The following is a 27,968-nucleotide window of genomic DNA, read 5'->3' as shown; positions in this document are numbered from 1 at the left end:
GTTTACACGAAATAATTTGTTAAAAGAAACATTTTATTCAAGAAGTTGAGTTAAATCTTGTTGAATTAAACCATGTTCCTTATCAAATTTATAAATCGTTAAAAAAACTATTTGCATAAAAATTTCTGAATTCATCCAGTTAAACCATTAGAAACACTAAAGCAATGTTTGAATGTTTCATCCAGATCTTATCTTAACTTCGGTTGTAACGGTGCAGACGTGCTACCTGGTCAGGGTAATACAAATTCCACACACACAAAAACAATCTCAACATTTTGTTCTTCTGATTGTTCACACAGAAATCTTTGGAATGATTTGCTGGGTGACATAATGACTTTCTAAATCATAAAAAACTCATAGTGTATGACAGTTTGACATTTTCCTGTAATAAGTTAACAGTCCAAAAAGTAAAAACCCTACAAATGACAAACGTTCGTTTGGACAGATGATCTCTTCTGTAACAGCTGGGTTCACCGAACAGTCTTCTGCGGTTCTCCCACAACCATCGTGGAATGTCCCACCAGTGGAACTTCTCAGCCAGGTTTTGTTACTCTCTCCTGGCTTCAACCATTCCGTTTGAGGTTGTCGCTTTGCTCCTGGATGTTTCCTGGTGGGGCCTGGAATAGGATTTCAGAAATAACAAAATGTGATGTTAAATGATTTTTCTTTTAGATTTGACTGCTTCCAGAAGGTATTTATAGTGATGTCATGGCAACAGGATGTAGATGCAAGAGTACAGACCTCGAGCAGCAGAAAAATGACTTGTAAAGATGATGTGTAGAGATGGATGGATGGAGAAGGGTGAGAAATGCAAAAGTAAGGGGAAGAAGGAGGGCTTAAAGACCTACTCGGGTGAAAATTGTGTTTTTGGTGTTTTTAACTTGTTCTTTTGGCATTTTTCTGGTGATGGAAGACATGTATAAAAGGAAATTAAGCTCTAAATTGTATTTCTGAGTATTTCTTTATGCAAATCACTGTGAAACAAGAGCAGACAAAAAAAAGCCTTTTGAAAAAGAGCTTATTTGTGGTATAGAAATACACTCTGGGCAGGCCACAAGCTCCCTGCTCTGCTCCATTCTGATGCATCCACTTGCAGACAAATAGATCCATGAACATCTTTGTTTTCCTCATCTGAGCTGGAATCTGGATTAAAACTTTACAGCTGGATAGCTACAATATTGTTCACCCTTTTTTTGCACCGGTAATGTTAGGTTGGTGTGTGAGAGGCTACAAGCTAGCAGGAGAGTGTGAAAACAGAGAGCTCTGTTTACACAGCAAAGTGGAGGGGAAGTGGGGTGGGGTTGCTTTCGTGCAACAGTCCCACCTAATGAACTCCTGCCGCTCTCAAGAAACTATGTCCTAGAAAACAGGCTAAAAACGGCATGATCCTAATTAACCCATGGTAAGTAATCCATGGACACCAGTGAAGATCACAAATCATTGAAGAAAAAAGGTTCAGAGCACTGTCTAGTGGGTCTAGATGACCCCACTCCCAATGTTAAAGTGCCTAGGATGGCACAAGGGTTACAAGGGCACTTTTACAAAAAGATGATCAGAGTGGGACTTTAAGATGAGAAGAAGCTCCGTTTGGACTCACATCCCTTTGTTTGACCTTTTTTATTGAGACTTTGTAAAAGCTTTAAGGAATGGGCTCTACTTACATTAGAGAAGCTCACTTAAACAGTTAATCAACAAGAGAGACAAATTATCCGAATATTTTACAATTTACAGTTGTGTTTATTAATTAACGACTAAACATTTGGAGTAGTTTTGGTTTTTGATTTCCTAATGTTTTCTAGATGATTGTGGATTTAGAATGATGAATGTAAAAAATGAATCTATAGAGACCACATATAACTACAGTTAACCCTTAACACAGAGGTTACCGGGCCGTACATACCGGACAGTACGTAGATGTCGAAAAAACTACTGCTCTGATGTGGGTCTTTATCTGTCCTCTCTGGTGATCCAAAGGAAGAGGGGCTAACATTGGAGGGATGCTGGCCTGACAATCCAAATTTTTCCACAGAATCAATCAAAAATTAACGAGAAAGCTACATCCCAGTGGGGCCTGTTAGGTTTATGAAAATTATTTGCAGATTTCTGCAGCTTCTGTTTCTGTCATGCTGCTTTGGATTTCTTTTTCTTCTTTCATTTTATTTTTCGTGTATGGTTTCTTGCATAGATTCTAACCCAGATTTAAGCTAAAACGCTAAAAAAAACAACCTCTACCTGTGTAAATTAACCTACTGTATGAGTAGTGTGGATTCACTCAGTTGGGGTCCAAAGATGTTCTTACAAATTCCTATTTTTCTACATTTGCCTGAAGTTGTGTCAGTTTACTGACAGTAGAGTGCAGCGTGATCCAACATCCTGTAACTGCTGACCCCGGTGCTCTTTCTTTCTTTGGCACACCATAGTTTAAAGTCAAGTAACCTTCAGGACACAAACATCTGATTAGTGATTGTGTTTGAACTGCTGGAGTACCTGCATCGCAGCGGATGAGTCCGGTCTCAAATTGGGTGTAAAGGAAGTGTTGTGGTCATGGTGGGTGGCCTCTGTGCTCATTCTGCGGGCTGTGGCAGGAGAGGCTGAACTTGTCAGATTCACAGAAAAGGGCGGGACTTTAACTGAGCATCGAGGCTGGAGAGTCGGTGAACTGTGAGGGCTGTGGATTGTCGGGGGTCCCTGCTTGAGTGGGTCTGCTCTGGCTGACCTGGACGACCCTGACACTTGTCTGTTGGGGAAAGAAAAAAAATGAAAGAAGGAGCTCAAGTTTCAATAATGGAAGTGGTGGACCACAGGTGGATTCTTCTCTAGGTACCTGCGCATACAGCTGAGTGTTTCAGTCAGCGCTCGGACCCGCTTTAACATGGAGTCCATTTTCTGAGGCTCCTCCTTCAGGAACCTCACTGCCTCCACCTCCAGCGTTAGTGCTGACTGCAACTTCCTCTGCAGCTCTGGAAACTCATCTGACAGCGCAAACACATAAAAAATCCTGACATGTAAAAAAAAAAAAAAAACTTTGGCACATTCAGACATTAAACAGGCAAAATAACACAAGCAACCTCTTACTAAAACTGGTAAGAGTAAATGGAAAAAGACTGCAGCAGTGGAGCAGGATTGCAGCAACTGATTTACATTTATATTTAGGGCGTCTTTCAAAAGAGAAGCCAACCAAAGACGATAAATACTGCAGCATTTCTGCTCATGTAAACACTTTGGAAGGCCAGAAACAAAGATCATTACGACATAGGCTATCATGTTTGTGCTTTTGGACGACTGAAGGACTTATGTGGAACTGGTTAAACCTTTCTAGCCTTTCAAACTTCCCTCTTTTGCCAATCCCACATTAAGGCAGACTGAATCCCATGAACTCAGGCACATGCAGTCTATTTTCTACGTGCATTTGATTTGGTGCTGTTATTTCAGATCTTAGGAAACTGCTCCCCGAATTTTTATTTTTTGTGACAACAAGGCCAGTCATTATTCTGGTGAAGCAGCAGTATAGTCTTCTGCTCAGAAATAAACACAAAAAATTTGTAAAAATTTAAATTCTACTTTCAGTGTTGTTTGTGTGATTCAGATCCAAACATAGGTTGCAGTGCTGTGTGCAGAAACTTTGCGGTCACCCACTTTTCAGGCTTGCGAGTGCCTCCCCGAGCTCCCGCAGGCTCACCGCCGCCTTCTCCACATCACTCAGTGTGACTGCTGGCTGGCCAGGATAGGAGCCGGAGCTCTGCAAGCGCTGAACGTACCTCTCCAGTTCACTGTTGGGGAGAGACATCTCTGTTAGGAACCAGCAGAAATTCAGCTTTTAGCTGACAGAAGAGGGCAGCAGTGAGCCGACTCCGTCAGCTGACCTGTTGGTGTACCTCAGATTCCATAGGAGAGTTAAAAATTCCATCCATCCGATTTAAGAGTATGAAAATAAAAATGTTATACAGAGTAAACAGACAATGAACAGTGTGAGAAACGGACCAAAAAATATACTGTTTAAAGAAAAAACAAACTAAAAGAGCCTAAATATTGGGGAAAAACAAAAACAGGAGGAGCATAAAACTAAGAATTTTGTGTGGAGTCACAAAAAGAAGAAAGCAGAGAGGGAGCTCATAGAAAAGGTACAGAATCCACAAACACTGAGGAATGCAGCTTATTTACTGAACTACTGAGCTCAGTGCACAGAAAAAAAGGAGTGAGAAAACCAAAATACAGCAAAACTACTCGATCGTGTCAGTTGATTGCTTGAGGTGTCGTTGGGATGTTCTCAGTTCGAGGAGGAAGGCTGACAGGAAGCCGTATTCTGGAACACGTGGGAGTGTGAACCCATAATGCTCTTGGAAACCAGCCTTTTGACAGGTTTTAAATCAGCTGACTCAAAGCTGCTTTTGGGCTTCAGTGTCTGGTTTTGTTGACCTGCAATCTTAAAGGAGGAGGAAGAGGAGGAGGAGCAGTTGCTGCTTTTTGTCATTTAGAGCTATTTCAATTTACTATGCTAACACAGTAGTGGCAAATTAACCCTTGTGCTATCTTAGATGATCCCACCCTTACATTGACGTGTTCTTCCTACCATGACAAAGGTGGATAAAGGTGGAAAGATTTCATGTAATCCATGGACACCAGTGAAGATCACAAATCATTGAAGAAAAAAGGTTCAGAGCACTGTCTAGTGGGTCTAGATGACCCAACTCCCAATGGTAAAGTGCCTAGGATAAAATGTTGTTAGAAAATGTGATGACATGTTTAATAAATTAATATTAAATATCAGCAGGATGTTTTTGCTGACTCCACAAACAATGAACTCCATGTCAGGATATTGCTCCACTGGCTCCCTGTGGAGGATGGGGTCTCTGCTGTGATCAGATAACCTCTGCCTCTGTGGGAAGGTCACAACCATCTCCTTAGTTTTGCTGGCGTTTAGCTCCAGCTGTGAGTTGTTGCACCATTCCACAAGCCCCTGTAGAACCTGAAAATGGTTCTGTGAGAAGCAGGACGTCATTGTGTCATTGCAGATTATCCCACATGGCAGTTTGGCTGTGTGGATCTGCAGTCTTTGGTGTAGAAGATGACGAGCAGAGGAGAAAGCACACAAGGATGGAGCCAGCTGAGATGCAACACAAAACATGCTGTAATCTGTCTGCCAGGAAATCCAGGATCTGGAGGATTAACTGGTCGTCTAGATGAAAGCAGGTGGAGCGTTTTGAGGGGAACTGCAGGTAGAAGTGCTTAGTGGCTCTAGATCTTTCTGAACAGTGTCAATGTTGAACATTTTGGCGTCGTCCCTGCATGTGTGACATGCAATCTGGAGTTGATCCGTTATAGTTTTCAGGAGTTGAGGTAAGAACCACAGGTCAAATGTCACTCAGGGCTCCGGATATCTCAGTTTAGTCTTAACACCAGATCTCTACTGAAGGATGGTCCATGTTTATTCTGCAGAGCGGCTGTAGTCCGACACAAGCTTGGAGAAAAGCAGCCACATCCATGTCTTTTGCCTCATGCTGGGGGTTGTAGGAGGGAACAATCTCTCACAACGGGGCTGAAGATTATGAACGGAGGTCTCTGCAGGTCTTGAGTTTGCATCATAAAAATGAAATGTCTGACATCTAATCTATGATTCTAACTTTAGTAGAAATTTTGGACGGTATAATTATGATAAATATTTTTAAACAGGAAAAAACAAAAAAAGAAAACAACGTTTTTGAGGGTTTTTGTGTGCAGACATGTAAAGGCTTTCAGGGTTTAAAAAGAATACATTTTTGCAATGACATGAGGTTCAGAAGATATTGTGTCACAAGAGAACAAAACAAGATTTAATCTGAAGAGTTGGGTCTGCGACAGGAGGAAGTCTAATCATGTAAATAAGCACTGCACTGCTCAGCCCAGAAGTACCGCTTCAGATGTCATTGCAACAAATATGGTGATGTAGAATCACTGACCCGTGTGTTGACCAACGTTCTAGATACGTCCTTCTTTCTATGTTCCCTGCAGAAAAGACTGTGCGCTCAGTCGTCTCTTGCTTGATGTATTGACATTTCGCTAATCTCTTGTGGTTGGATGTGGTGCTCAGAGCTGACTATCTCAAACTCATCCGGTTACACGGATAAATGCCAGACCTCTGTTTGCTACTAAGTTAGGGAGTTATCTTTGGAGGGGAATAAATGTGCTGCATGCTAATGCGAAAATTCGCTGTGACAACCACGTCATGAGGGATCAGCTCACCTCCCACCCCCCCACCTCTATTTTTAACAATACGCATCTCCACATCTGCACGACCTCCGGTGCTGATGTGACGGCAAACAAGCACTTCCCCTTGGATGCAGCTGCCTCAGTGAGCCTGATGCTGGGATGTGGGCACGCAGCGTTAAGGAGAAAAACGTCTTGAATCATGACCACTCATGGGTAGTAGGATTTAAATGGAAAAAATATTCTGTGAATTCCTAAAAGAGACATTAAAATGAGTAGCAGCCATTTAGCATTGAACCAGAAGACAGGATGCCTTCATGAGTACATTGAAGGGGGATGTTCACTCTTCTCCATCATGTTATGCACCTTGTGCAGAATTTCTTTTTGCATAATGGATGAAGTGCTCTGCAGAGGTTGGGTCTCCTGTGGCAGCTTTATCACATGCTACACAGGTATCTGGTCTGTCCATCAGTCTAGTCCACACAATTGGACAGCACTGGGCTCTATGCATGAAACTGTGTGACGTGTTTCCGGTTAAAATTAAGATAGCTGAGTTACTTCCACTTGCGGCTAACTGCAGACATCGATTTCCCAAAAACAGAGAATGAGTCTATGTGTCACTTGATTTTTGCTTTTTTTTGCATTCTATGTTCAATTGCTGTTGTGTGTCTACACGATGACATCGAAACAGTTAACATGCAAAAATGCACATTTTGGGCAAGTTTTTCAATCAGTTTTCAGCTCTACGTATAAAACGCATGTCCATTGAATCCGCATTGAAAGTGAAAAAAGTTGAACTCTGACCAACCAGGCACTTGGATATGGTGACGCATGGATAGCATGTGTCTAATTAACAGAAGTGCGAACCATTTGAAAAGTGATCCCAGAGGAGAAATAAATAATTGCGGTTTGTGCTGGCCTGGAATTCTTTGACACAGAGTCTTTCAGATATCGGAATAGAGCTGTGAGAGTAGAAGCCTGGGGCAAAATTCCTGGGACTTGCACTGCTTTGACATTTCACACCAAGCCCCTTCCAACTGTGAGTACATGCGCTGGCATCAGGTAGTGAGTCCAGTGGGAACACCTTTTGCTAAGACGCGTTCAAGAACCCTCATTTAGCATGTTCTTGAGCGCTCGTCAAAAGCCTGATGTGTATGTAGCATAACACGTGTATGTAGTCCACAGACAGGTGAAACTACAGAGGAGATTGTTGTTGCCTTCTTGCCCTCTATCTAAAACCTACACATTTAGTGTCATCTCTGCAGAAATGGACGTGACCCTCACCTTCTAACGGAATTTCTAGATGTGTTAAAAAATTTCAAGCTGTCTTCCTTCTAATCTCATGACTATAAAGTCACAAGCTGAACTTGACATTTTATAGGTCGATTTTGAAGTGTTCTCACCAAAGCTGTGTGAGGAGTCTCTCCTCGTTAGTGAGGTAGTGAAGCCGGTCTTCCTCCACCAACGCTCTCCTTTGATTCCTCACCCTCTCCAGCCGAGTCAGTCGATCAAACATCAGCACAACCAGCTCCTGACGGGCTATCATCAGCATTGACTTGATGGTGTCCATGTTTGAAAGCTTGAAGGTGTGTTAAAAAAAAAAAAAAGAATGTGTGAAACTGTTAGCCAGAAGTTCCAGAAACGCATTCATCGCCAGGAAAACCATCGGCGAGACAGTTCAGCAGACTTTCTAGGAGATGCGTATTAAAATGGAGAACCATAAGATGTGATTCAAATGAACTCTCTAGTTTAGAAAAATATTAATGTTCTCAAAGTTGTCATTGAAAAATAATATATATATTTCTTTCCATTTCAACATGATTAGTAATACATAGAAAAACTAAACCATCCTCTCTCTTTTATCATTCTAATTTCCTTCCACAAATGTAAATACGACAATCTTAACCATCATTTCCTGGATGGATAATTCCTTTATTGCATAAGAACAGTTCCCCAGGAAAAGACTCGCCACTGCTGCTTCTTCTAAGCATCCTATTATTTAGGTAAGTAAGGTTCTGACCTTTGGTAAAGTTCTGACTGTTGGAGGTTTTGGTTTACTGAAGCAAAACCTGCCACTGGGGAAGACCAGTACTGATCACATCCACAATAAATACATTCGGTCACTTCTTCTTACTGAACTCCTACTGAGACTGGAGGTTGTGGGATCAAATCCAGGCTGAGTCATACCAAAGACTCTAAAAATGGGACCCTCCCTGCTTGATACTCAGCATCAAGGGGTTGGATTTGGAGATAAACCACCAAATGGTTAGCGAGTGCGGCTGTGTCTGCAGCTCACTGCTCCCTTATATGGGATGGGTCAAATGCAGACAACAAATTTCACAAACCTAGGTGCGTGAAAACTAACTGACTTTAACTTTACTTTACTTTTTGGCACTAAATCTTCCATCTCAAAGTTAAAACTTTTTTTTATCTGTACTGATTCCACCTCCAATCTTCAAGGTTCCCCAGATCAGAAGTACATCACCTTAAAAACTTCTACATAAACGCTAACTCAGGGCTGTCCAGCCCTGATCCTCAAGAGCCTCGTCCCTGCCTGTTTTCCAGCTCTCTGCACTACTTGATGCTGAAAACTTAATCAGGTGTGTTCAGTCAATCAGGATGTGGAATTACCTGAGTCAGCTAATCAGCAACAAGCTGGTCAGAGAGGACTGGAAGACGGGCAGGATTGAGGATCCTGTGGACCAGGGTTGGCCAGCCCTGCACTAACTGAACTCAAACCCAAAACTCAACTCACAATCGCCTTAAGAACTCATGTTTTCTCCTTTACATATCCACTTCCTCCTGCTTCTTCAGATCGTGCTGTTCCCCTCACTGTTCGCCTCTCCCACATGAGGAGCAAAGCCTTCGTGCCCTAAAACGCAGGAACTCTGAAACCCTCAACACTCCCCTTCTTTAACCCTTGTGCTATCCTATGACCCCCCCCCCCCCCCCCCCCCTTACACTGACGTGTTCTCCCTACCATGACAAAGGTGGATAAAGGTGGAGAGGATATCATGTAATCCATGGACACCAGTGAAGATCAGAAATCATTAAAGAAAAAAGGTTCAGAGCACTGTCTAGTGGGTCTAGATGACCCAACTCGCAATGTTAAAGTGCCTAGGATAGCACAAGGGTTAAGACAAACTCAGACCTCATCATTTTAGAGTCACTCTTTTAGTCCTGTACTCCTCAGGTGTCAAGTTCCAGCTCTTGAGGGTCAGTGTTCTATATGTTTTCCAGCTAACCTGCAATTGAAACTTCTTAATGAGAAAATGCACCTGACCTAGGTAATCAGAATCAAGCAGAGGGGGTTTCTGAAATACGAGCAGGATGCTGCCGCTCAAGGCCTGAAGTACAACACCCTTGCTCCAATCAGTTATTACTTTAGGTCAGGGGTGTCAAACTCATTTTCACCGAGGGCCATATCAGCACAGTGGCTGTCCTCAAAGGGCCGGAAATGACTTATACAATCAACTACATGTAATGAAAAATAAACGTAACTACGTCTTAATTTTAAACAACTAATTTATTCATTTATTATAACTTTTTAAAGTGACAATTACAGTTGCATAGAAAACATATGTTTGCTTGTTACTTTAGCATAAATCCTTTTACATTTAATTCTGTCAGGTTAGGTTATATGGACAGTATTTAATTCCAAATGTATTGTTGCCCAATCCGATATTTCAAGTCAGATTTTTATTTTTTATTTTAAGAAATTAAAAACTGTTATGCTCTCTGGGGCCACATAAAATGACATGGAGGGCCACATTTGGCCCCCGGGCCTTGAGTTTGACACATGTGCTTTAGGTAAACCTAAACTCGAGGCACTAGAGCTTACAGCTGAGTACATACCTGTGTAGACCTGAGTTTTCCAAGTTGCAGTCGCAGTTCAGAAATTTGTTTCTGTGCTTCCATCAAACCCCGCCACAGCCCGTTTCCAGGCAGATGAGCGACAAGAGCCAGAGGATTCAGGTCAGGGTTTGTAACCGAAGCAGCTGAAAGCCGACCAGGATCAGTGAAAGTTATCAGCAGGGAAACAGCAGCTTAACGCATGTGTTGGATGTGGATCTCACCAAGTATGTTGTTGTTGAGGTTTTCTTCAGCAAGGTCACTAAAGAAAAAAAATCCATTAGCTAAACCACTTTTGTTGTACTCAATAATCTTTTTATGACTTTCACTTTATCTTAATGCTTCATTTTTAATAATTACTAGTCATTACTTTTTACTTATAAAGACTATTTGACCTACCAGTCAACTGTGAAACGAGCCTCTGATTTCCCATTTGAAACAGACTCAAGCCTTTCATCAAACCTGCATTTTAAGAAAATAAACACAACTAAATAGCCGTGTTATTGTGTCCATTTTTCAAGAGGTGCAACTGCTCATTGTTACAAACCCAGGAGCCACATCGGATCCCATAGACAGAGCCTGGTGGACCAGTCCCGCCAGGCTGGCTATTTGCCTCTCCATGGCACTGATTTTTTCACTGATTTAAAAAAAGGAGCACAAATACAGATTTTTTTTCAACACATAGATAATCATTTGAATTTGTGAGTTCCACATCTTCTGCCCCAAACATCTCTAAAGGTAAAATCTGTGTCATCTGAAGTATACTCCCACTTTCAGTCAGTCACCAGCCGTCAGACAATTAAACTTTGAAGTGAAGAAAACCAAATAATACACCCAAAAATCTGTTAAAAATCTGGAAAGAAAATGTAAAAACTAACCTCCAGAGTTTAGCAATTTAAGTGCAAAAAAATGTTTATATCTCAACTGCATTGACACTTAACCCTTGTGCTATCCTAGGCACTTTAACATTGGGAGTTGGGTCATCTAGACCCACTAGTGCTCTGAACCTTTTTTCTTCAATGATTAGTGATCTTCACTGGTGTCCATGGATTACATGAAATCTTTCCACCTTTATCCACCTTTGTCATGGTAGGGAGAACACGTCAATGTAAGAGTGGGGTCATCTAAGATAGCACAAGGTTTATAGTCTAACTCTGATCATCTTTAGATCTATTGAAAAAAAATTCCCAGTGAACGTTTAATTATGATTATGCCGTTCTTAGCCAAAATCCAACCTGTCTTTTTCTAGGACATAGTCTCTGCAGAGTGGCAGTAGTTCATTAGAAATTTGCCTCCGACTTGTGGGCAGGACTGTTGATGCATGAGTGAACCCGCGCTCTTTTGATCCCTTTGTTTACACTGTCTCCTGCTAGCTTAGAGTCCCTCACAACCCCAACTCAACATCAGTGGTGCAACAAAAATGGCGAGCAATATCTGAGCCATCCAGCCGTACAGTTTTGAGCCAGAGGCAAATTCCCCAATGTCAAATAAGTTCTTACAACAACAGCAAGTGTAAGGCCCCACCCTCATTTTCCAAGTGTCGGTGTTACTGCTCTGAGTTAAAATGACTCTGTGGGGGTAATTCAACACTTGTTAACTCGGAAAAGTTAACACTATGTTCAGGGTCACTATAACCCTTGTGCTATCTTAGCTGACCCCGCCCTTACATTTACGTGTTCTCCCTACCATGACAAAGGTGGATAAAGGTGGAAAGATTTCATGTAATCCATGGACACCAGTGAAGATCACAAATCATTGAAGAAAAAAGGTTCAGAGCACTGTCTAGTGGGTCTAAATGACCCAACTCCCAATGTTAAAGTGACAAGGGTTAACACTGTGTAGATAAAGACCATAAGTTCTCTGGCTCAGAGCTAAAATCAACTCTTTAAGTGTTGCATTAACACAGCTCAGATGAGGAAAAAGAAGACGTACGTGGATTTATAGGTCTGGAAAAGCAAGTGGAAGCAATCGAATGGAGCAATGCAGGAAGCTTGTGGCCTGATTATCATAGCAACAACTACAACCTGTTTTTCAAACTAAGTTTTTTAATCTACTCCTGTTTTACAACAATTTGAATAAAGAAAACGCAATTTGAGGTTAAATTTAGTTAATATATGTCTCTTATCATGAGAAAAATGCCACAAGAACATGTAAAAAACACCAAAAACATGACTTTCATTGGGGGGGGGGGGGTCTTTATTTGCTGGAGCACTTTGGTAAACTCCATGTCATCCAACATAAAACCAACCATGTGATTCACAAACAAAACTTTCACATTACATTGTGCTGTGGGACCCCTACAGTTGTGTTGTGGGAGCATATAAAAGACGATGTTTCTCTGCTTTGTTGCTTGTTGGAAGCTCACCTGTATGCGCTGCTGGTTGTCCCAAGGCTCGTTGGGAGTCCCTGGGGACTGTCCACAAACACAGACGATGCAGAAGAAGAAGAGCCCCTACTTCTGCTCATGATATCCGCTGTCGCAAAATCACTTTCCCGCTGCAGAAAGCACGGGATGGGTGACATCTCTGCAGACATCAGGCCCCAGCCTCCACACATCTGCTCTTCCATCATCCTCAACTCGTTCGTTCTGTGGGGGGACATCGGAGGGGTTCTGCCTCCCAGTGGGGGAAGATGACTGTCTCCATACCCTCTGCATTTCTGTCTTCGTGGTTGCAAAAATAAAGGGACACAAAGGAGATTTTTTTTCAACTAAAAAACTTTGGTGGAACTCAAACAAGAAATTCCACATTAGTTTGTCTAAATTTCTGTAATTGAAGGAAAGTTTCTGAAGTCAAACAAGCACAAAAAGGAGCAAAAATTTAACAGGCTATTTAAATTAAGAGGGTTTTGTGTCATGTCTCATTAAATTCCAAAGTCTTGTTGTAGAGTTTGGAGCAACAGGATGACCAAGGTGAAGTGGAAAGTGAGCTGCACCATTAGCTCCCAGAAAACACGTTTACAGTCTGATTCTGAGTCATTTTTGATTATTTAAATAAACCAATTAAAGTAAATTAAATACAGGAGAAAATTTGGAAAAAAAGCTTTATCTGAACTGGGTTAGACAGATTTGTCTTCGTTCATGACTCCTTAGGCTTCTGAGCTTGGTGCAGAGGACTTGTTTGTACCTGTGCAGTGACTGGTAATCTGCATGGTCCATCAATGGTTTGATGGAAGCACGGTACTGCGGCAGTCCGCCCGGGATCCCTCGGACAGACACATCCACCGAGTCTGCGGGGGGAGCACCGCACTGGGAGGAGGTCATGCTGAGGTGACCTCTTCCTGTCCTATCCATGGAAGGGCAGGACTCTGGGTAAGGAACTCCTCCATCTCCACAAAGCAACAAGGCTCTGCTTTTATTACTGAGTTGGTTATCTAATACACACATATATACAGAGGGTAAAATGGGCTGAAAACTGTGTCTACAGGCGTTTATATGCAAAAATATGGCAAAAAATGTGTCAAAGTCCAACTTTTTGAAGAACTTAAAAACAAAATAGAGCCCATTGGGGCCCATAGAAAATAGGATGGGGAAGGTTTAAAAAATGTGGGTCTTACCAGGCATTACATCTCTCCTTTCTAAAATGACACTGCTGCAGGAGGTGCTGGATTGACCTCCCCTTGAAAAGCTTTCCCGAGGTAGTGTGGAACTTCCTGACTGCGATGTTCCTCTTCTCCCACCTGTACCCCTGCCACCGTATGTCCTCCTGGATGGAGAAGAGGGCATGGAGCGCACCACTGGTGGGGACATCGACCCCTGCAGGATGCTTGAAGTCAAGGTGGAGCAGGACTGGTTGTTGAGCTGACCATGGTTGCCGTACAACACCTCTTTAGAAATCTGTAGAAAAACAATTCCCTTTTTTTTTTTTTTTAATTTACAATAAAAAATAAACAGAGATGGGTTCAAACACAAAATTGACAATCAGACCATTATCCAGCTTTAAGTTTAAATAAACACATTTTTTTAACTAAAGAATGTATGAAGTTACTGTATTTAAAAAAAAAATTATATTTGAAAAAAGTCAGAAGTACAGCCATTTTCATCCAATCTAGGCTCCTGGCAAAGTTTTTATTTCTGCTGTGAACTCTCTGCGACGTGTTCGCAGCCAATCAATGCATCGTTGCCGTGGAGATAGCTGTCCATTAACACCTGCTGACCAAACAGATGCTGGAAGTCAGTCTGACCCCATTTCAGAGTTTGCCTCCAGTTCTCGTCTCCACAAAGACTAATGTTCATGTCTCCACCATCAGGTCAACTCACCTTACTCTCTTTTCAAAAAACAATCCAGATTCATTGAGAGTGAAAAAAAAAAGTTTTCAATCATCTCAGAGCACACGTATAAACAACTATGTCTGTAGAATGAAGTAAAAATATAAGAATTCGAGCACTGTTGTCTGTCAGTTAGCCTCCTATGTTTCTGCGCACTATGAACACAAGAGTGAGATTTTTACGTCCCTGGGGGACGCAAGCAAAGACGGACCTCATTTGCTCTTTTGTTCTGAAAAAGCATGACAGTGGGCAACAGTGAAGGAGTTCTGCTTTCAGCTCGGGGTCCACAAAGGTCTGCCAGCCGCCCATTGAGAGCCACTGCTCCATCTATGAATCTGAGGCAGTAAAAGTAGGTGAATAAAAATAGAAAGCTGTCAGTGTCTGTGGTGTAAAACCAGTCTGTCTTCTGCCCACTGGCTTCCTTCAGTCTGTGTCATTACATCAGTGCTGCTGTAGTAACAGTGATGTGTTTTGAGTTACAAAAACCATATTGTGACCTTTAGAAAACCAAGAAAAAGCCCCATTCTGTAAAAACATGTCAAATTCATGTAAAGAAAACAGAAGACTTGACCCTAAATGCTCCACCTTTGTTTTTTCAGGCAACTTCTCAACAGTGTTTACTGTATGGTTGATTGCTCTTCAAAGAACTTCAGCAATAGTTGAATGATGGCTGTTAAAAAAATATGACAGTAATTTTTAATCATTGGAAGTTCTGTGTTTTGGTGTCAGCAGTGCGCCGCAGATGGATGTTTCAAAAAAACCTGTAAATGTTTTCTTCCTCACACTCACTTTGCCATCGTCAAACCTGCTGCAGGGGTGGAAGACCTGTCTGGGGTCCTTGTGATAAGCCTTCAGACAGGAATAGGGCTTGATGTCTCTGAAAGCAGATAACATTTCTGTGAGCACTTTTGCATGTCACTGAAACGGTCAATACACCAAACGTTGTCAGACGTCCGCTAATGGGTATAGCAGGTTTTTCAGGGTTTATGGTCAGAACAGAAGTGCATAAACCAAACTTTGACCACCACATTGATAACATGGGTTCTGTGTAAGGTCTGTTCAATCCTCTGTGCCTCATTGAAATACTGAGGCTAGCTGTCAAAAATCATGTCAGTGGTCTTTTTTTCTGTAGAAGTCAAATTTCTCATTGTAAAAACGGATTCTGGGTATTTGATAATAGCTGTTAATGGCTTAACCCTTGTGCTATCCTAGGCACTTTAATATTGGGAGTTGGATCATCTAGACCCACTAGACAGTGCTCTGAACCTTTTTTCTTCAATGATTTGTGATCTTCACTGGTGTCCATGGATTACATGAAATCTTCTCCACCTTTATCCACCTTTGTCATGGTAGGGAGAACACGTCAATGTAAGGGTGGGGTCATCCAAGATAGCACAAGGGTTATAGACACCTTACAGCTCTGTCTGGACAGTAAATTGTGTACAACCTGTTTTTCTTTTTGGTTTCTGTTTGTATTTTTACAGCGAATCTTAAGCAATGCCTGACTCACATGCCCATAGGGGAGAATGAGCCGTAATAGTGTTGCAGGTTTTTGGGTTGTTGGGGCCAGTTGAGAGTTGTAGAGAAGAGCAGCTGCATCTTAAGGGGAGCTCAGGTTTGTCTTACAGTTCCCTTGGGGCTCGAACTGCCACCCCAAGGGACTTGTACCATTGTCATGTGTTTGATAAATGTATTATGAAGTATTTGTATAGCACTTCTGACATAGGGTGATGTTGTCATGTCCTTACACCAACCTCTAGTTGTTAGTAAGCAGCGAGTACTGCCTCCTTATTGACGACTGTTGGGTGAGTATGTGATATGTGAGTGCCCGGAGGATCTCACTTCTAACAGACAGGTCGCGTGCAAAGAGCTCGCAAGGGACACGGAAGGAGCATGCACTAATCATCACTAATAGCACTAATGGGCTATGTGTGCAGTGCGCAGGGCTCCAGAGATCAAAAAATGACATATCCGTATGATAGCCTGCGTCTCTCCTACTTCCCCCTTACTTAATACGAAGTGCTGTATAAGTGTTTCCTACGAGCTGTCACCTGCAACATTCATTCATCTTCTAATCAGTTTTTTCTCTTTGTGGATCACTGGGCTGCCAGAGCCTATCCTGGCCACTTGTGGGCGACAGCAGGGGACATCCTGGATAGGTTGCCAGTCTGTCGCAGGGCCACAATGACACACCCATGCATACTCACACCTATTTTAGAGTAACCAATTAACCTTTGGAGCATGTGTTTGGATAGTGGGAGGACGCCGGAGTCCCCGGATAAAACCCACGCATGCAGGGGCAGAACATGAAAACTCCACACAGAAAGGTCCCCCATTGGTGTTCTGTTTCACGTCCCCCAGCTGGGACTTAAACTGGGGCCTTTTTGCTGTGTGAAAAGAGGTTCCACTGAGCTGTGTTGCATTCCAGTGAGCAGTTAGCAGGACAGGCAAGTATGTAAACAGTGTACTTACCAGGGTGGTAAGTTCAGGAACCTTATAAGTGGCAAAAAAATGGGGCCTTTATTTAGAACAGTGGTCAACAGCCGTAATAGAAATGTAAGTTGTTGTTGTTGTTCACTTTTCGGGATAGCCCTTCAGGGATCACCATGCAGAAGCTTTGATTTGCACATGTGGTTTGGCAGAGATTTTTATGCCTGAGACCCTTCCAGACACAACCCTGTATTTTCTCTGGGGACCGGCACAGGGGAACCCAGAAGTCTGAGTAGGTGATATTATAGATTAGTCAAAAACGCTGATCACACCGCAAGTCCTTGTTAATGCTCCAAACAACTCAGGTCTAACCAATGCAAATTGTTGTATATTTTGATTTATGTTGACAAAACCCAAAACACAAATTGAAAAGTTCGATAATCAATAATCGGATTTCTCATTTAAAGGGCTCTTACAATTTTTATTTTTTATTTTGTGAGTCTTGGAAAAACAAATGGTGCAACATCATAAGTTGACTCTCATCTCATAAAGCTTTACAACATGCATGTGAAGAAAGCACATTTTTGTCAAAACCCTTTTTTCATTCAAAAGAAAACCAAACTGAGTCTGTGTATTTCAAAGTTCTTCTTGTGTTTGCCCAAAGTTCCTATAAACTGACAGAATGAAGTGGTTCTCACCTTATGTCATTCATGTCGTAGTATGCATTGCAGTTGATGTCTTTGATGCAGATGCCCATGTTAGGAGACTGTAGCATCTTCATGGTCAGGTAGGGGAAGGCAGTGGCAAACAGAGCGTGCACAGAGTCCAGACAGCTGATTTCTGCAGGCATCTTCACCTGTAGGGTCTCCTGACCATACTGCAAATACAGCACACCTGACAACCAGACAGAAACGCGTCATTGGTGATGTAGCATGTGTTTGATTTCTTTTTCACACAATAATCAAAACGTTGGATTAAGTTGTCTTAAATTTTAAAGGTAAAGAAAACCCCTTTACTCCCTCGTGACCATCGTTCACAAATTGAGCTCCTGTGCTGAAACTGTCAAGAATGGCGTGGCCTTACTTTGTCCTCTTCCCTCCTATATTTATCGAAATATGATCACCAGGTCATCTCCATCCTTTAAATGAATAATATTAGGAATTCCAATAACACACCCGAATTTGAAACATTTTAGCTCATTTGGCTTTAAATTAACTGCAAGTCACACCATGGCTCATCTTGTTTTAATTTTTTGGATTTTTGACTCAACTTTTTGGGGTTGTCAAGTTCCATTGGCAAAAACCTATAACTTTACAGGTTTTGGAGTACATATGTGAGTTTTTGTACTTTTTTTCCTCATAGATCGTTTCATTGGTTCAAATTTCCAACAATCATTTTCCATTAATCTTAACTTTGATTGCAGACCAGATTGCAACCAAATAATCAGTTCTTTTTAGTCAGTTGGACTTTGGAACCAAATAATCATGCGAAGACCCCTCAGTTCACATGTTTGTGCTCCTGAAGGAGTTGTGTACAATTATCCTTCCACATACCTAACGGACGCTCAGCTTGGTGGCTGCTCCAGTGCCCTGCAGGCAGGCTGGCACGGGTTTGACAGCCCCTTCTAAAGGGGCCTGGCGCCTCTCCATCCCACATTCTCTCTGAAGCTGGAGGGTTCTGGTCCACATGGACACCTTCAGAGGTTTGCAGAGGTTTTTCCTGGACATGATAAAAAAGAAAACCAAACATCGATCTTAAGAGACATAAAGAAGAAAACCTTTAGACCAAAGGAAAGACGGCCAACAATCAATTCCGCCAAATTATTGATGGCATAGTAAATCATAATTGCACACACTAAAGTTATAGCATTTTTTCTCAGGGGGGTACTATGTCTAAATGCCACAACCCAAATATTTGTGCAACATAAATAAATTAGTCATAATTTGAGTGAGTGACATTCATTTTTCCACTCATGTTGTGGGGGAAGTGGGACATAATTTTCATCTTTTAAGAACCTGTGTGTGAAAAACTATTAAAATTTGCCCCCAGAAGGACTGATTTTGGTGATATTTGTGCTGCTTTTCTGTACATAAACTCATATTTCTGAAAGAAGGTTGTGGTGATGTGTTTGCTCCTCAAACTTTCTTTGAAGTATTTCTTTAAGGAGCTTAAAAAGCACACATGCATGTATCATGGTCAGCCAGGTATGTAGAAATCTTTTAGTTCCTTTGAAAAAAATGTCAGCAAAAGTTTTGCATTGATTAATAAACTGTTGGGCGTGGTGATAAAGTGATCAATCTTTGATTGGAAAGTTACAGGGACATCAAAGCCCCACAATGCTCCTGGTGGTTACAGGTTAGTTAGTGCCTTGCATGGCAGCTTTCCCACCATCAGTAAATTAATGTGTGTGTGATGACTGCAAAGTCAGAGAAGTGGTAGTTAAGTGGACACCATTTACTATTTGTTTTTAATTTCTCCGTAACTCTTGTGCTATCCTAGGGATGTTAACATTGGGAGTTGGGTCATCTAGACCCACTAGACAGTGCGCTGAAGCTTTTTCTTCAATGATTTGTCATTTGTCGTCAATGCAAGGGTGGGGTCATCTGAGATAGCACAAGGGTTAAACAATAGAAAATATCTACCTTATATTTAGGACTTGGTGTCTCAGCGTCCAGTCATCTTAAACATTTCCTTGTTCTTATCAACCTAAAAGATCTGTTTTCTCTCAGAACCTACGAATGCGTTTTGAGCAAAATGGTAGTTTTGAAAGTTTGCACACTCATCTCATGTGAATCCAGTAATATGTCTGGGTACAAAAATACTACAATGAATGAATGACTAATAAATAAATTAATAAACAAACAAAAAACAAGATTATCTCTACATTTAGGATGAAACTACAGACTATTTTATCCTGTAGTTTGATAGTGATAATTTCCATCATCAGTTAAATCCTTTTTTTTTTTAATCTGATCTCATCCAAAGTTTGCCTTCCATTTTTAGCCCATCATACGTGCTGGCAGACAGTCTGTGGAATGCTGTCTGATAACACAAGTGCCATAAAAATAATCATTTTCCCATCAAGAATGAAGAAACACTTAATGGGATTTCTCTTTGAAGTATTCACAGAACCAACAGGGCAGTATTTTGTCATGTTAACTCCTTATGCTTTTTTCACAAATTTATCCTGACTGCAGGAAAAAAGTAAACCCAAAGCAATCCCGAAGAACTTAGATTTCTTGAGATGGACACCTGAAGACAAGTACAGGTTGGACAGAAGGTTCTATGGATTCCTCCATGACTAGTGGTATACAGCTGGTTACCCATGCGACTTCTTTTTAGAACCTGTCACTTCTAAAACACACAAAGGGTCCGGCTCACTGCAAGCTGAAGAAGATGTTGGAGTGTATTTATGCTGAAGGTTCTTACCTGAAAGGCTGAGTTTCTCTGATGTTTTCTGACTCGTCTGCTAGGGTAAAGTCATGCCTGTGTGGGAGCTGCCTTTGGCGAGTATACCTGCAGCTTGTTTACCTGCGTTGGACGCATCTGAAAGCCAGCCTCCTCAACTGACTGTTACAACACGGATCCATCGACAGCACTGCTGGCTCTACCAGTTCGACCAGAATACAAGATTTGCTCACTGACACGTCTCCAGCAAGTTGCTGCACCTCCTACCAACCCCACCCATGACACTACTTGGTAAAAGCCAGCATGAATTATTCATGGAGCTTCATACCAACGTTAACTAAAAGAGGGACAGGGAGAACCCCAATTCACCTCAAACAGGACAGATTTGCTAAACATTTTCTCTTTAGTCTAAACGTTATAAGGATTTCAGTGTTCAATATGTTCCTCTAAGTACCTCATTTACTTAACCCCAAACTGGAATAATTTGTCAATAAATCTCTCATTTTTGTGATATATCGATTTTCGTGATAATATTTGAAAGCAACCTATAAACCACTTCTCCGGATTGTTCATTGGAAGCTGCATACAGATAGATTTGGCTTCAGCTATGGGCGGCTGTGGTGCTGAGGTAAAGCGGTTGACCTCTCATCAGAAGATCGCAGGTTCTTTTACCACCTTACCCGCCCGCCATCCATGTGTCGAAGTGTTCTTGGGCGTGACACTGGACCCCACCTTGCCTCTGGTGGAAGGTTGGCGCCAGTGTTCCACAGAGAAACTGCCACCAGTGTGTGGATGCGTGTGTGTGTGTGTATGGGTGAATGGGACTGTGACTGTAAAGTCCTTTGGGCCGTCTAAGAAGGTAGTAAAGGGCTATAAACATAAATACCATTTACCGTCCCCACAGCCAAACGTGGTGATGGAACATAAATTTACTGTAGTCAACAGCATTCCAAAGAATACAAAACACATCAAAATCCTCAACAGCATTAGGCTGGTTGAGGCCATTTCAGCATAATCACCCAAAACAAAGCAATTGTGATAGAGAAATTATTAGATGACAGAAGCATGAACATTTTGCGGTGGTCAAGACAAAGTCCTGGTTTGAAATCCACCAAAAATCTGAATAGGGAGCTAAAGATTAGGATGATCTTTAGCAAGTTGGAGGGTCTACGCCAACCTGAAATGGTTGGATGTCACACATCTTTTTTTCATCTATTTTCAAAGCACTGATAGTGGTCTTTTGATTTTGGTTTATGGTGTTTTTTGGCCAAAGTCAAAGACTGTTGTTTTCTAGGACGTCATTTCTGCATTGTGTATTTTCTACATGTATGATCTTCTTCAAACATCATTTTTTTTCTGCTCAACAAATTGAACAAAGAAATCCTTAGAAATACAGTTAAAAGCTTGATTTTTATTAAAATATGTCCTCCATCATGAGAAAAATGCCAATGTAAAAAACAAGCAATGTTTATTGGTTATGAGTCTTTAATACTAGTGGAGGGTTGCAAAAACCAATTAAAGGAAAGGGTGTAATAGTTAGGGTAATGAAGTTTTTTCCTTCCGAATGTACGGAAGTGTATGAATAACTTTAGAAATATCACTTTTTTTAATATAAAAAAGCTCAGTTATTATTTCTACAATACTTTCCAGCTGTTTCTCACTTTTTCTTCTGTGCAGGTCTTGATGATTGCGGTCTGATGATGATCCTCCTGCTCTGGGAGCTCCTCCTTCATGGCTCCAATGTGAGGCTGCGGCACCACGGCACAACACCTTTGAGGTAAGGTACTGGAAGACTGGGAGTCTGGCCCAGCACTGGAAGGGTCTGTGTTTAACTGCTGGCTGCAGTTATTGCTGTCTTCAGTAGAGTTGGACGATGAACATGCTTTGCATTGACTGTTGCTCAGATCTAAGAGGAACAAAAGCAATGAGGCGATTTCAGTAATCATGTCCTGTTTCTCAAACAAACGACTAAACAAAATATTTATTTTACGTTTTTTTTTTCTCATTTAGCCGTTAAGGTACAACATTAAAAATGTAAAAAAATGTGTGCATCTTAGAACATTATAGAACAGTCAGAATGCACTAGGAAAAACCTGAGAGGATAGAATACACTGCAAGAATCTTGCCACTAGGGGGCTGCCTAAATTTTTTTTGAGAACAGAACATGCAAATGACACCCATGTGGCGGTGGGACTGATTCCAGGTAAGATGAAGCTGTGCACAGGAACAGCAGCTCGTAAAAGAAACCCTTCTTGACTTCAGGAACCACAGAGCAGAACCCTGTCTGCATCACAGCAGCCTGCATAGAGAGGGTCCAGACCTTCAAGCTCTGTGGCATCCTCAACCCCTCAAAATCCCCTCCAACATCACAGTCATCATCAAACAGCCAGAGTAGTCCTTCCATCTTCTAGCCCTTGTGCTATCTTAGATGACCCCACCCTTACATTGACGTGTTCTCCCTACCATGACAAAGGTGGATAAAGGTGGAAAGATTTCATGTAATCCATGGAGACCAGTGAAGATCACAAATCATTGAAGAAAAACGGTTCAGAGCACTGTCTAGTGGGTCTAGATGACCCAACTCCCAATGTTAAAGTGCTTAGGATAGCACAAGGGCTAGTAACACTAAATAAACATCTTGAGGACAAAGCTGCTGGTGAGCTTCTACTATTTCACAGAGAAAAGCTTTCTTACACACCAGTTTGATATCTGCATCAGGACAGACTGGAAGACAATAGTGTACACTCTCCAGAAGATCAGCATTTCAGAGCTCAGGAAATGGTCAAACTTTGCTTTCATCCCGGTTCCCACCTGGCCAACAGGTTTTGCTCTGGCAAGGTCTAGAAGTGCATCTGCACCCAGACAAACAGACGAAAAACTTTGTTCTTCCCTGAGCCACAAATGCACTGAATGCACACGTGCACTAAAGCCCCCACACCCAGAGCAAATACTGCAGGTTGTACCAGTGGAAGGCAAGGAGGCACAATCCAGTCCCAAGTCTGGATAAATGCAGAGGAGTGTGTCAGGAAAAGCATCCAACGTGTATTTTTGGGTGTACATTTATTTCTCTTAAAACCCAGCTGCTGTTCAGTTTGGGTCTGCTCCTTGTGCAGTCTCAGTAAATCACCTGTGAACCCTAGTTAAGTAGCAGGTACAATCTCTTTGTCTACATGTGCACACAACTTAAGACTCTTAATTTGGCCATTCGTCTTCTGTTCTATGCACAATCCAGATTGAGGGTGGGGGGGTATATCTTCAGATAGTTTTAATGTGGGATGCTCCAACAAAACTTTCACACAATGTTTTTTGCAACATTATTATATACCGTAAAGTAGAAATTCCATTTGATTTCTTTCTGTGACACAAAGCAATTTAGCTATTTAGCCCTTTAACACCAGAGTTTAAGTTCTAGTGTTCACATTCTGTCGACTACCAAAACTCTTTAACCGTTTATGCAATTAATGTAATTCCAGCGGATTCTGAAGCGGTGAAAAGTGACTTTGCACTCATATGCAACACTTTACAGTAGTAATGAGTTACAAATCAATGCAAAGACGAAATGAAAAGTCGCTTTTGTCCACGTCAGAACAAGCGGATTGAAGATTAATAACCCCTATTGTTAAAGTAAAATATGTCAACACAAGAGGCCCTCAGCTCTCATCTGTCTGCCCAGCTGTTGGACAGGACAAGTTAAAAAAAAAAAAAAAAAAAAGAACAAGCGGATTCACATTTATCACCTAAACAGTCAAAGAATCAAGGACTGTCAAAGACTGTGTGTTATTTAGGTATCGCCAGCAACATTTCCTGTGTTAAATTCCTAAACACAAATGTCACAAGTTTCTTTTATGCAACTGTGTTTTCTGGGTAAATAATTGTTCCACATTAAAGCGTGCTGTACTGCTGCTTGGGCAGTTCATGGAGTCATAGAGACCCCTCATGTTGGCACCAGAAACAGACCTTTAGTCTGCTTAATAAACACAAGCTACAGAATACTATTGTAGCTTTTTCTGATGACAAAACCATTTGAGAAAGTTGTTTGGATAGAGACTGGGGTGAAATCCTGCATTTTACTTTAAAAAAAAGCTCAACTCTGCCCCCGGCTCTAAAGTTTGCTGCATGGACTCCCTGTGTCCTGTAGGACTGAATTAGCATGTCACTGAGTCATGCAGACTCATTATGAAGGATTATACAAATGTCCTTCAACACACTGCATTAATGTGGCATGGGCAACCCCTTGCACACACACACACATTGCTGTGGGCTGTGGGTTATAACAAATTGATGAAGACATCAAGGACAGCAGCAACATTTCTGTGAATAACGAAGAAAAGACTCAGCGTGATGCAGATCATAAAACATTAAGGGCCGGGTTCATTAAGGTCCCTAAACTTGCTCATGGTTTTATTTAGGAAGGGTCAAACTGACAAGGATTGGATCATCGGATCACAGCTGTAGACAAGAGATGTTCAAATAAGCATTAATTAATTAATTAATTGATTAAATGGAGAGTTTAGGAAACCAAGAAGTGTGGAAATGCAAAATAAAAGTCCACCCACTGTAAAAAAAAAAGAAAGAAAAAAAGGGAGATATAAATTTAAAGAAAGTCTCTGAAAATGAAACCTAAACATCAAAAAATGAGTGGGAAGGAGTAGAGCAGTGGCACATTCTCTCTGTAATGCTACGTACACACCAGCCTCCACAATACACGTTTAAGTGACAGCCTCCAAGGAAAAGTCTATGTAAATGCTTTCTGCATTCAAAACTCTCCCATTCACACATCGGTACGTAAGTTTTAAAGACTCTTTTCGGACTCTGCATACAAAACGCGTGTCATTTGAATGCGTGTTGCAAGGTAAACTCGTTGAACTTTGACCAGTCAGAGACTCAGAGTTAGTAGTGACATGTGGGAAGTGCCATTTTTAATTCACTGAAGTGCCAACTGTTTGAAAAGTGATCGTGAAGGAGAATTAAGTAATAACGTTTTTTCCCTGGCCAGAATTCCACGAGACCAAGTCTTTCATAAATCGGAATAGAGCTGTGAAAGAGAAAATTAAGAGCAAGACTCACAAGATTTGCACTGCTATGAAATTTCTCACCAAGCTTCTTCCAACTGTGGTACATTCGCTAGTTTTGGGTAAAGTCAGTCCAGTGTGAACACAGTATGCTAAAAGTGCATTCAAGAACCGGCATTCAGCGCATTCTTGAGCGCATGGTACATACAGTACCTGATGTGAACGTGGCATACAGGCAAACAGGTGCAGCTCATGTACTGTGGGGATCAGATAACTGGATCACTGTGGGGTATGACCTGCTGAAGCCTGTGATGTTATACACTCACTGAAACCATAAGTTCATCAAGAAATCCCAGGATCCAAAACAAAGCTGAACTTCAAAGTGCTGTTTTTTGTGTTTAACACCTTTTTAGTCAAACTCTATCCATCCCTCCATCCGTCCATCCATCCATCTTCTTTCGCTTATCCAGGACCGGGTCGCGGGGGCAGCAGTCTAAGCAGAGATGCCCAGACTTCCCTCGCCCCAGCCACTTCCTCCAGCTCCTCTGTTGGGACCCCGAGGCGTTCCCAGGCCAGCCGACAGACATAGTCTCTCCAGCGTGTCCTGGGTCTTTCCCGGGGCCTCCACCCAGTGGGACATGCCCGGAACACCTCCCCAGGGAGGCGTCCAGGAGGCATTCGGACTAGGTGCCCGAGCCAGCTCAACTGGCTCTTCTCGATGTGGAGGAGAAGCGGTTCTACTCCGAGCTCTCCGCGGGGGACCAAGCTTCTCACCCTATCTCCAAGGGAGCACCCAGCCACCCTACGGAGGAAGCTCATTTCAGCCGCTTGTATTCAGGACCTCGTTCTTTCAGTCATGACCCATAGCTCATGACCATGGACGAGTACTGGAACGGAGACTGACAGGGTAAATTGAGAGCTTTGCTTTCTGGCTCAGCTCTCTCATTAGCACCGATACAGCGACCGCATAACTACGGACACTGCTCCGATCCTCCTGTCAATCTCACTTATTCATTAACAAGACCCTGAGATATTTAAACTCCTCCACTTTGGGCAAAGACACTCCACCCACCGAGAGATGGCAAACTACTTTTCTCCGGTCTTTTGAGTCAAAAGATTACTCCTAATAGTACTGTATACCACACTCAGCAGGGCAGGTCGTTCAGTCCTCACTGCAGACCAGGGTTACCTACAGCAGAGCAGTGATGTCGTCTAAATCCTGACCAAACTCCTCAAGAGAAACCGTTTAGTTCAGATGGGCACAGAAGTGATTTCTAACAATTTCTCAGACTTTAGAAAAGAAAGTGAAGTTAGGTATGGGCCTGTAATCAACTACTAAATAATTACCTATGTTCTCATTATGTATTGTTCAAGAGACTATGGAAAAATTGGCACTTTAGGCAGATTATACGTGTCAAGTTTTTCATGGGCACAGTCAATAAATATTAATCTCTGCGATTCTCATTCCTCAAATAAATGCCTCCTGCAAATGTAAAGACATTGACAGGCTTATGAACTGGATTTTCAATGGTACAAGTTCATTGATATTGAAAAAGTCGGCCAATCATAAATGTTTTACGTTTTTGTTCCATGTTCTTCATTTCTAAATTTAAAACCCACCATGTTGAGTTTTGCAACTTAAAATAGGTCTGATAGAAACAAAGTGATAGAAGCAATACTCCATTTTAGCCTTATAGCACATTTATTAGCAACAAAAATAAAAAAATTAACAGTTTACTGTGTCATAAAAAACAATTATGACATTACAGTTGGCAGAATTTTTTTTTCTTTTTGCATAAAATGCAGTTTTCTTAACACTCTTATTTGAGGATTTGAAAGCAGCGTCTTACCTTTGCAGGTGTCACTTCCTGGTTTCTCTGTAGGTTTGTGTTGTGGGGCTGCACACTCCATGGGCCAGTTTGCCTTTTGCACTAATCCAGCTAAAGACGGGCGTCTTTCATGGCTGACACTCTGTTGCCAGAGCAGGTTTCCCTCACTGCCTGCCCTCATGAGCCTCTCTCCAGTCCGTAACATGCATGAACGGTTGCAAGGCAGCTCCTTTACCAAAAGCGGGCTCTGACACATACTTCTTCCAGATTTAAACAGACGGGAGGACGACTTGGACATTTGTAAGGCTATGAGCAGAAGGCTTGTTTCTTTTATTTCTTACAAAATCAGAGTCGTTTCCCTGTGTTTTCTCCTCTTGATTTTTTTCTTATTACTTCTTCTCAAGAAGAAATGGACAAATCATGTTTGCTCACCAGATTCATATGATTATGAGCTTCTTTGTTCCTTGTAGCTGTCCTCTTGGTTTGGGTCCTCTTCTGTCTGAGATTGGGGGTCCTGTCATTCCAGGACAGGTAACACAGTTTGCCAGGTTTCCTTTGGGATTTTGCCCTGAGACAAAACCCTCTTCCTCCTCCTGAATCCTTAGACTTTCTTCTGTTTGTGACCACAAGTGTCCAGCAGTGAAAAGTATGCAACTCAAGAACAATTTTTTGTCTGGCTCCCTTTGAGCTCCTCCGGGAGGGCTTCCTCTCCTTCTACCCTCATTTTAGGTCTATGTCTCTCTTCCTTTTCCCTCCTTTCTCTCCAAGTTATCTCCTGCAATCATGTTCGGTCTTTCCTCCCACTTTTTTTCTGCTCGACTGCTGCATTTGCTCAAGGCTCTGCTTTGGTCTGTTTAAATTAACATATTAGAACAGTAACTGTCCTGCGCTCTGCTCCCATTCTCATACTTTTCATGCATCTCTTACTTCCACTGCAAAGGTTACCAGAAAATGTATTTTAACTCCAGGCTTCAGAGTGTATATGTT

The 27,968-nt window shown here is 41.9% G+C and overlaps 1 protein-coding gene across 2 annotated transcripts; it reads right to left on the bottom strand.

Moving 5' to 3' along the window:
• Nucleotides 1-12: 12 nt before the first annotated feature.
• Nucleotides 13-27,962, bottom strand: LOC105356172 (sickle tail protein). Of its 2 annotated transcripts, XM_011486358.3 has the most exons (17): nucleotides 27,003-27,962; nucleotides 21,802-22,046; nucleotides 18,286-18,451; nucleotides 17,431-17,626; nucleotides 15,092-15,179; nucleotides 13,591-13,870; nucleotides 13,161-13,407; nucleotides 12,401-12,697; nucleotides 10,583-10,672; nucleotides 10,435-10,497; nucleotides 10,260-10,297; nucleotides 10,039-10,181; nucleotides 7,587-7,762; nucleotides 3,637-3,770; nucleotides 2,825-2,972; nucleotides 2,488-2,737; nucleotides 13-617 (listed from the first exon to the last, which is right to left on the bottom strand). In XM_011486358.3, the coding sequence occupies exons 1-17, from the start codon at nucleotides 27,277-27,279 to the stop codon at nucleotides 564-566; spliced, it is 2,892 nt and encodes a 963-aa protein (XP_011484660.1). In that variant the 5' UTR covers nucleotides 27,280-27,962; the 3' UTR covers nucleotides 13-563. The 2 variants fall into 2 exon arrangements, with proteins under 2 accessions (XP_011484660.1, XP_011484661.1); XM_011486359.3 differs by lacking the exons at nucleotides 21,802-22,046; nucleotides 27,003-27,962 and adding an exon at nucleotides 20,162-20,855.
• Nucleotides 27,963-27,968: the final 6 nt, after the last annotated feature.

This window comes from Oryzias latipes, chromosome 17, assembly GCF_002234675.1.
Source record: "Oryzias latipes chromosome 17, ASM223467v1".
In the NCBI taxonomy this organism is placed as follows: Eukaryota; Metazoa; Chordata; class Actinopteri; order Beloniformes; family Adrianichthyidae; genus Oryzias; species Oryzias latipes.
This window is presented reverse-complemented; position numbering and strand designations above follow the sequence as displayed.

Excerpts from the sequence above, each read along its gene's own strand:
- LOC105356172 (XM_011486358.3), bottom strand. The coding sequence starts at position 27,279 with ATGTCCAAGTCGTCCTCCCGTCTGTTTAAATCTGGAAGAAGTATGTGT. Across the intron at positions 17,627-18,285 it reads CCAAGCTGAGCGTCCGTTAG|GTGTGCTGTATTTGCAGTAT; the intron begins GTATGTGGAAGG and ends TCTGGTTGTCAG. Across the intron at positions 10,673-12,400 it reads ACAACCAGCAGCGCATACAG|TGAAAAAATCAGTGCCATGG; the intron begins GTGAGCTTCCAA and ends TTTTTAAATCAG.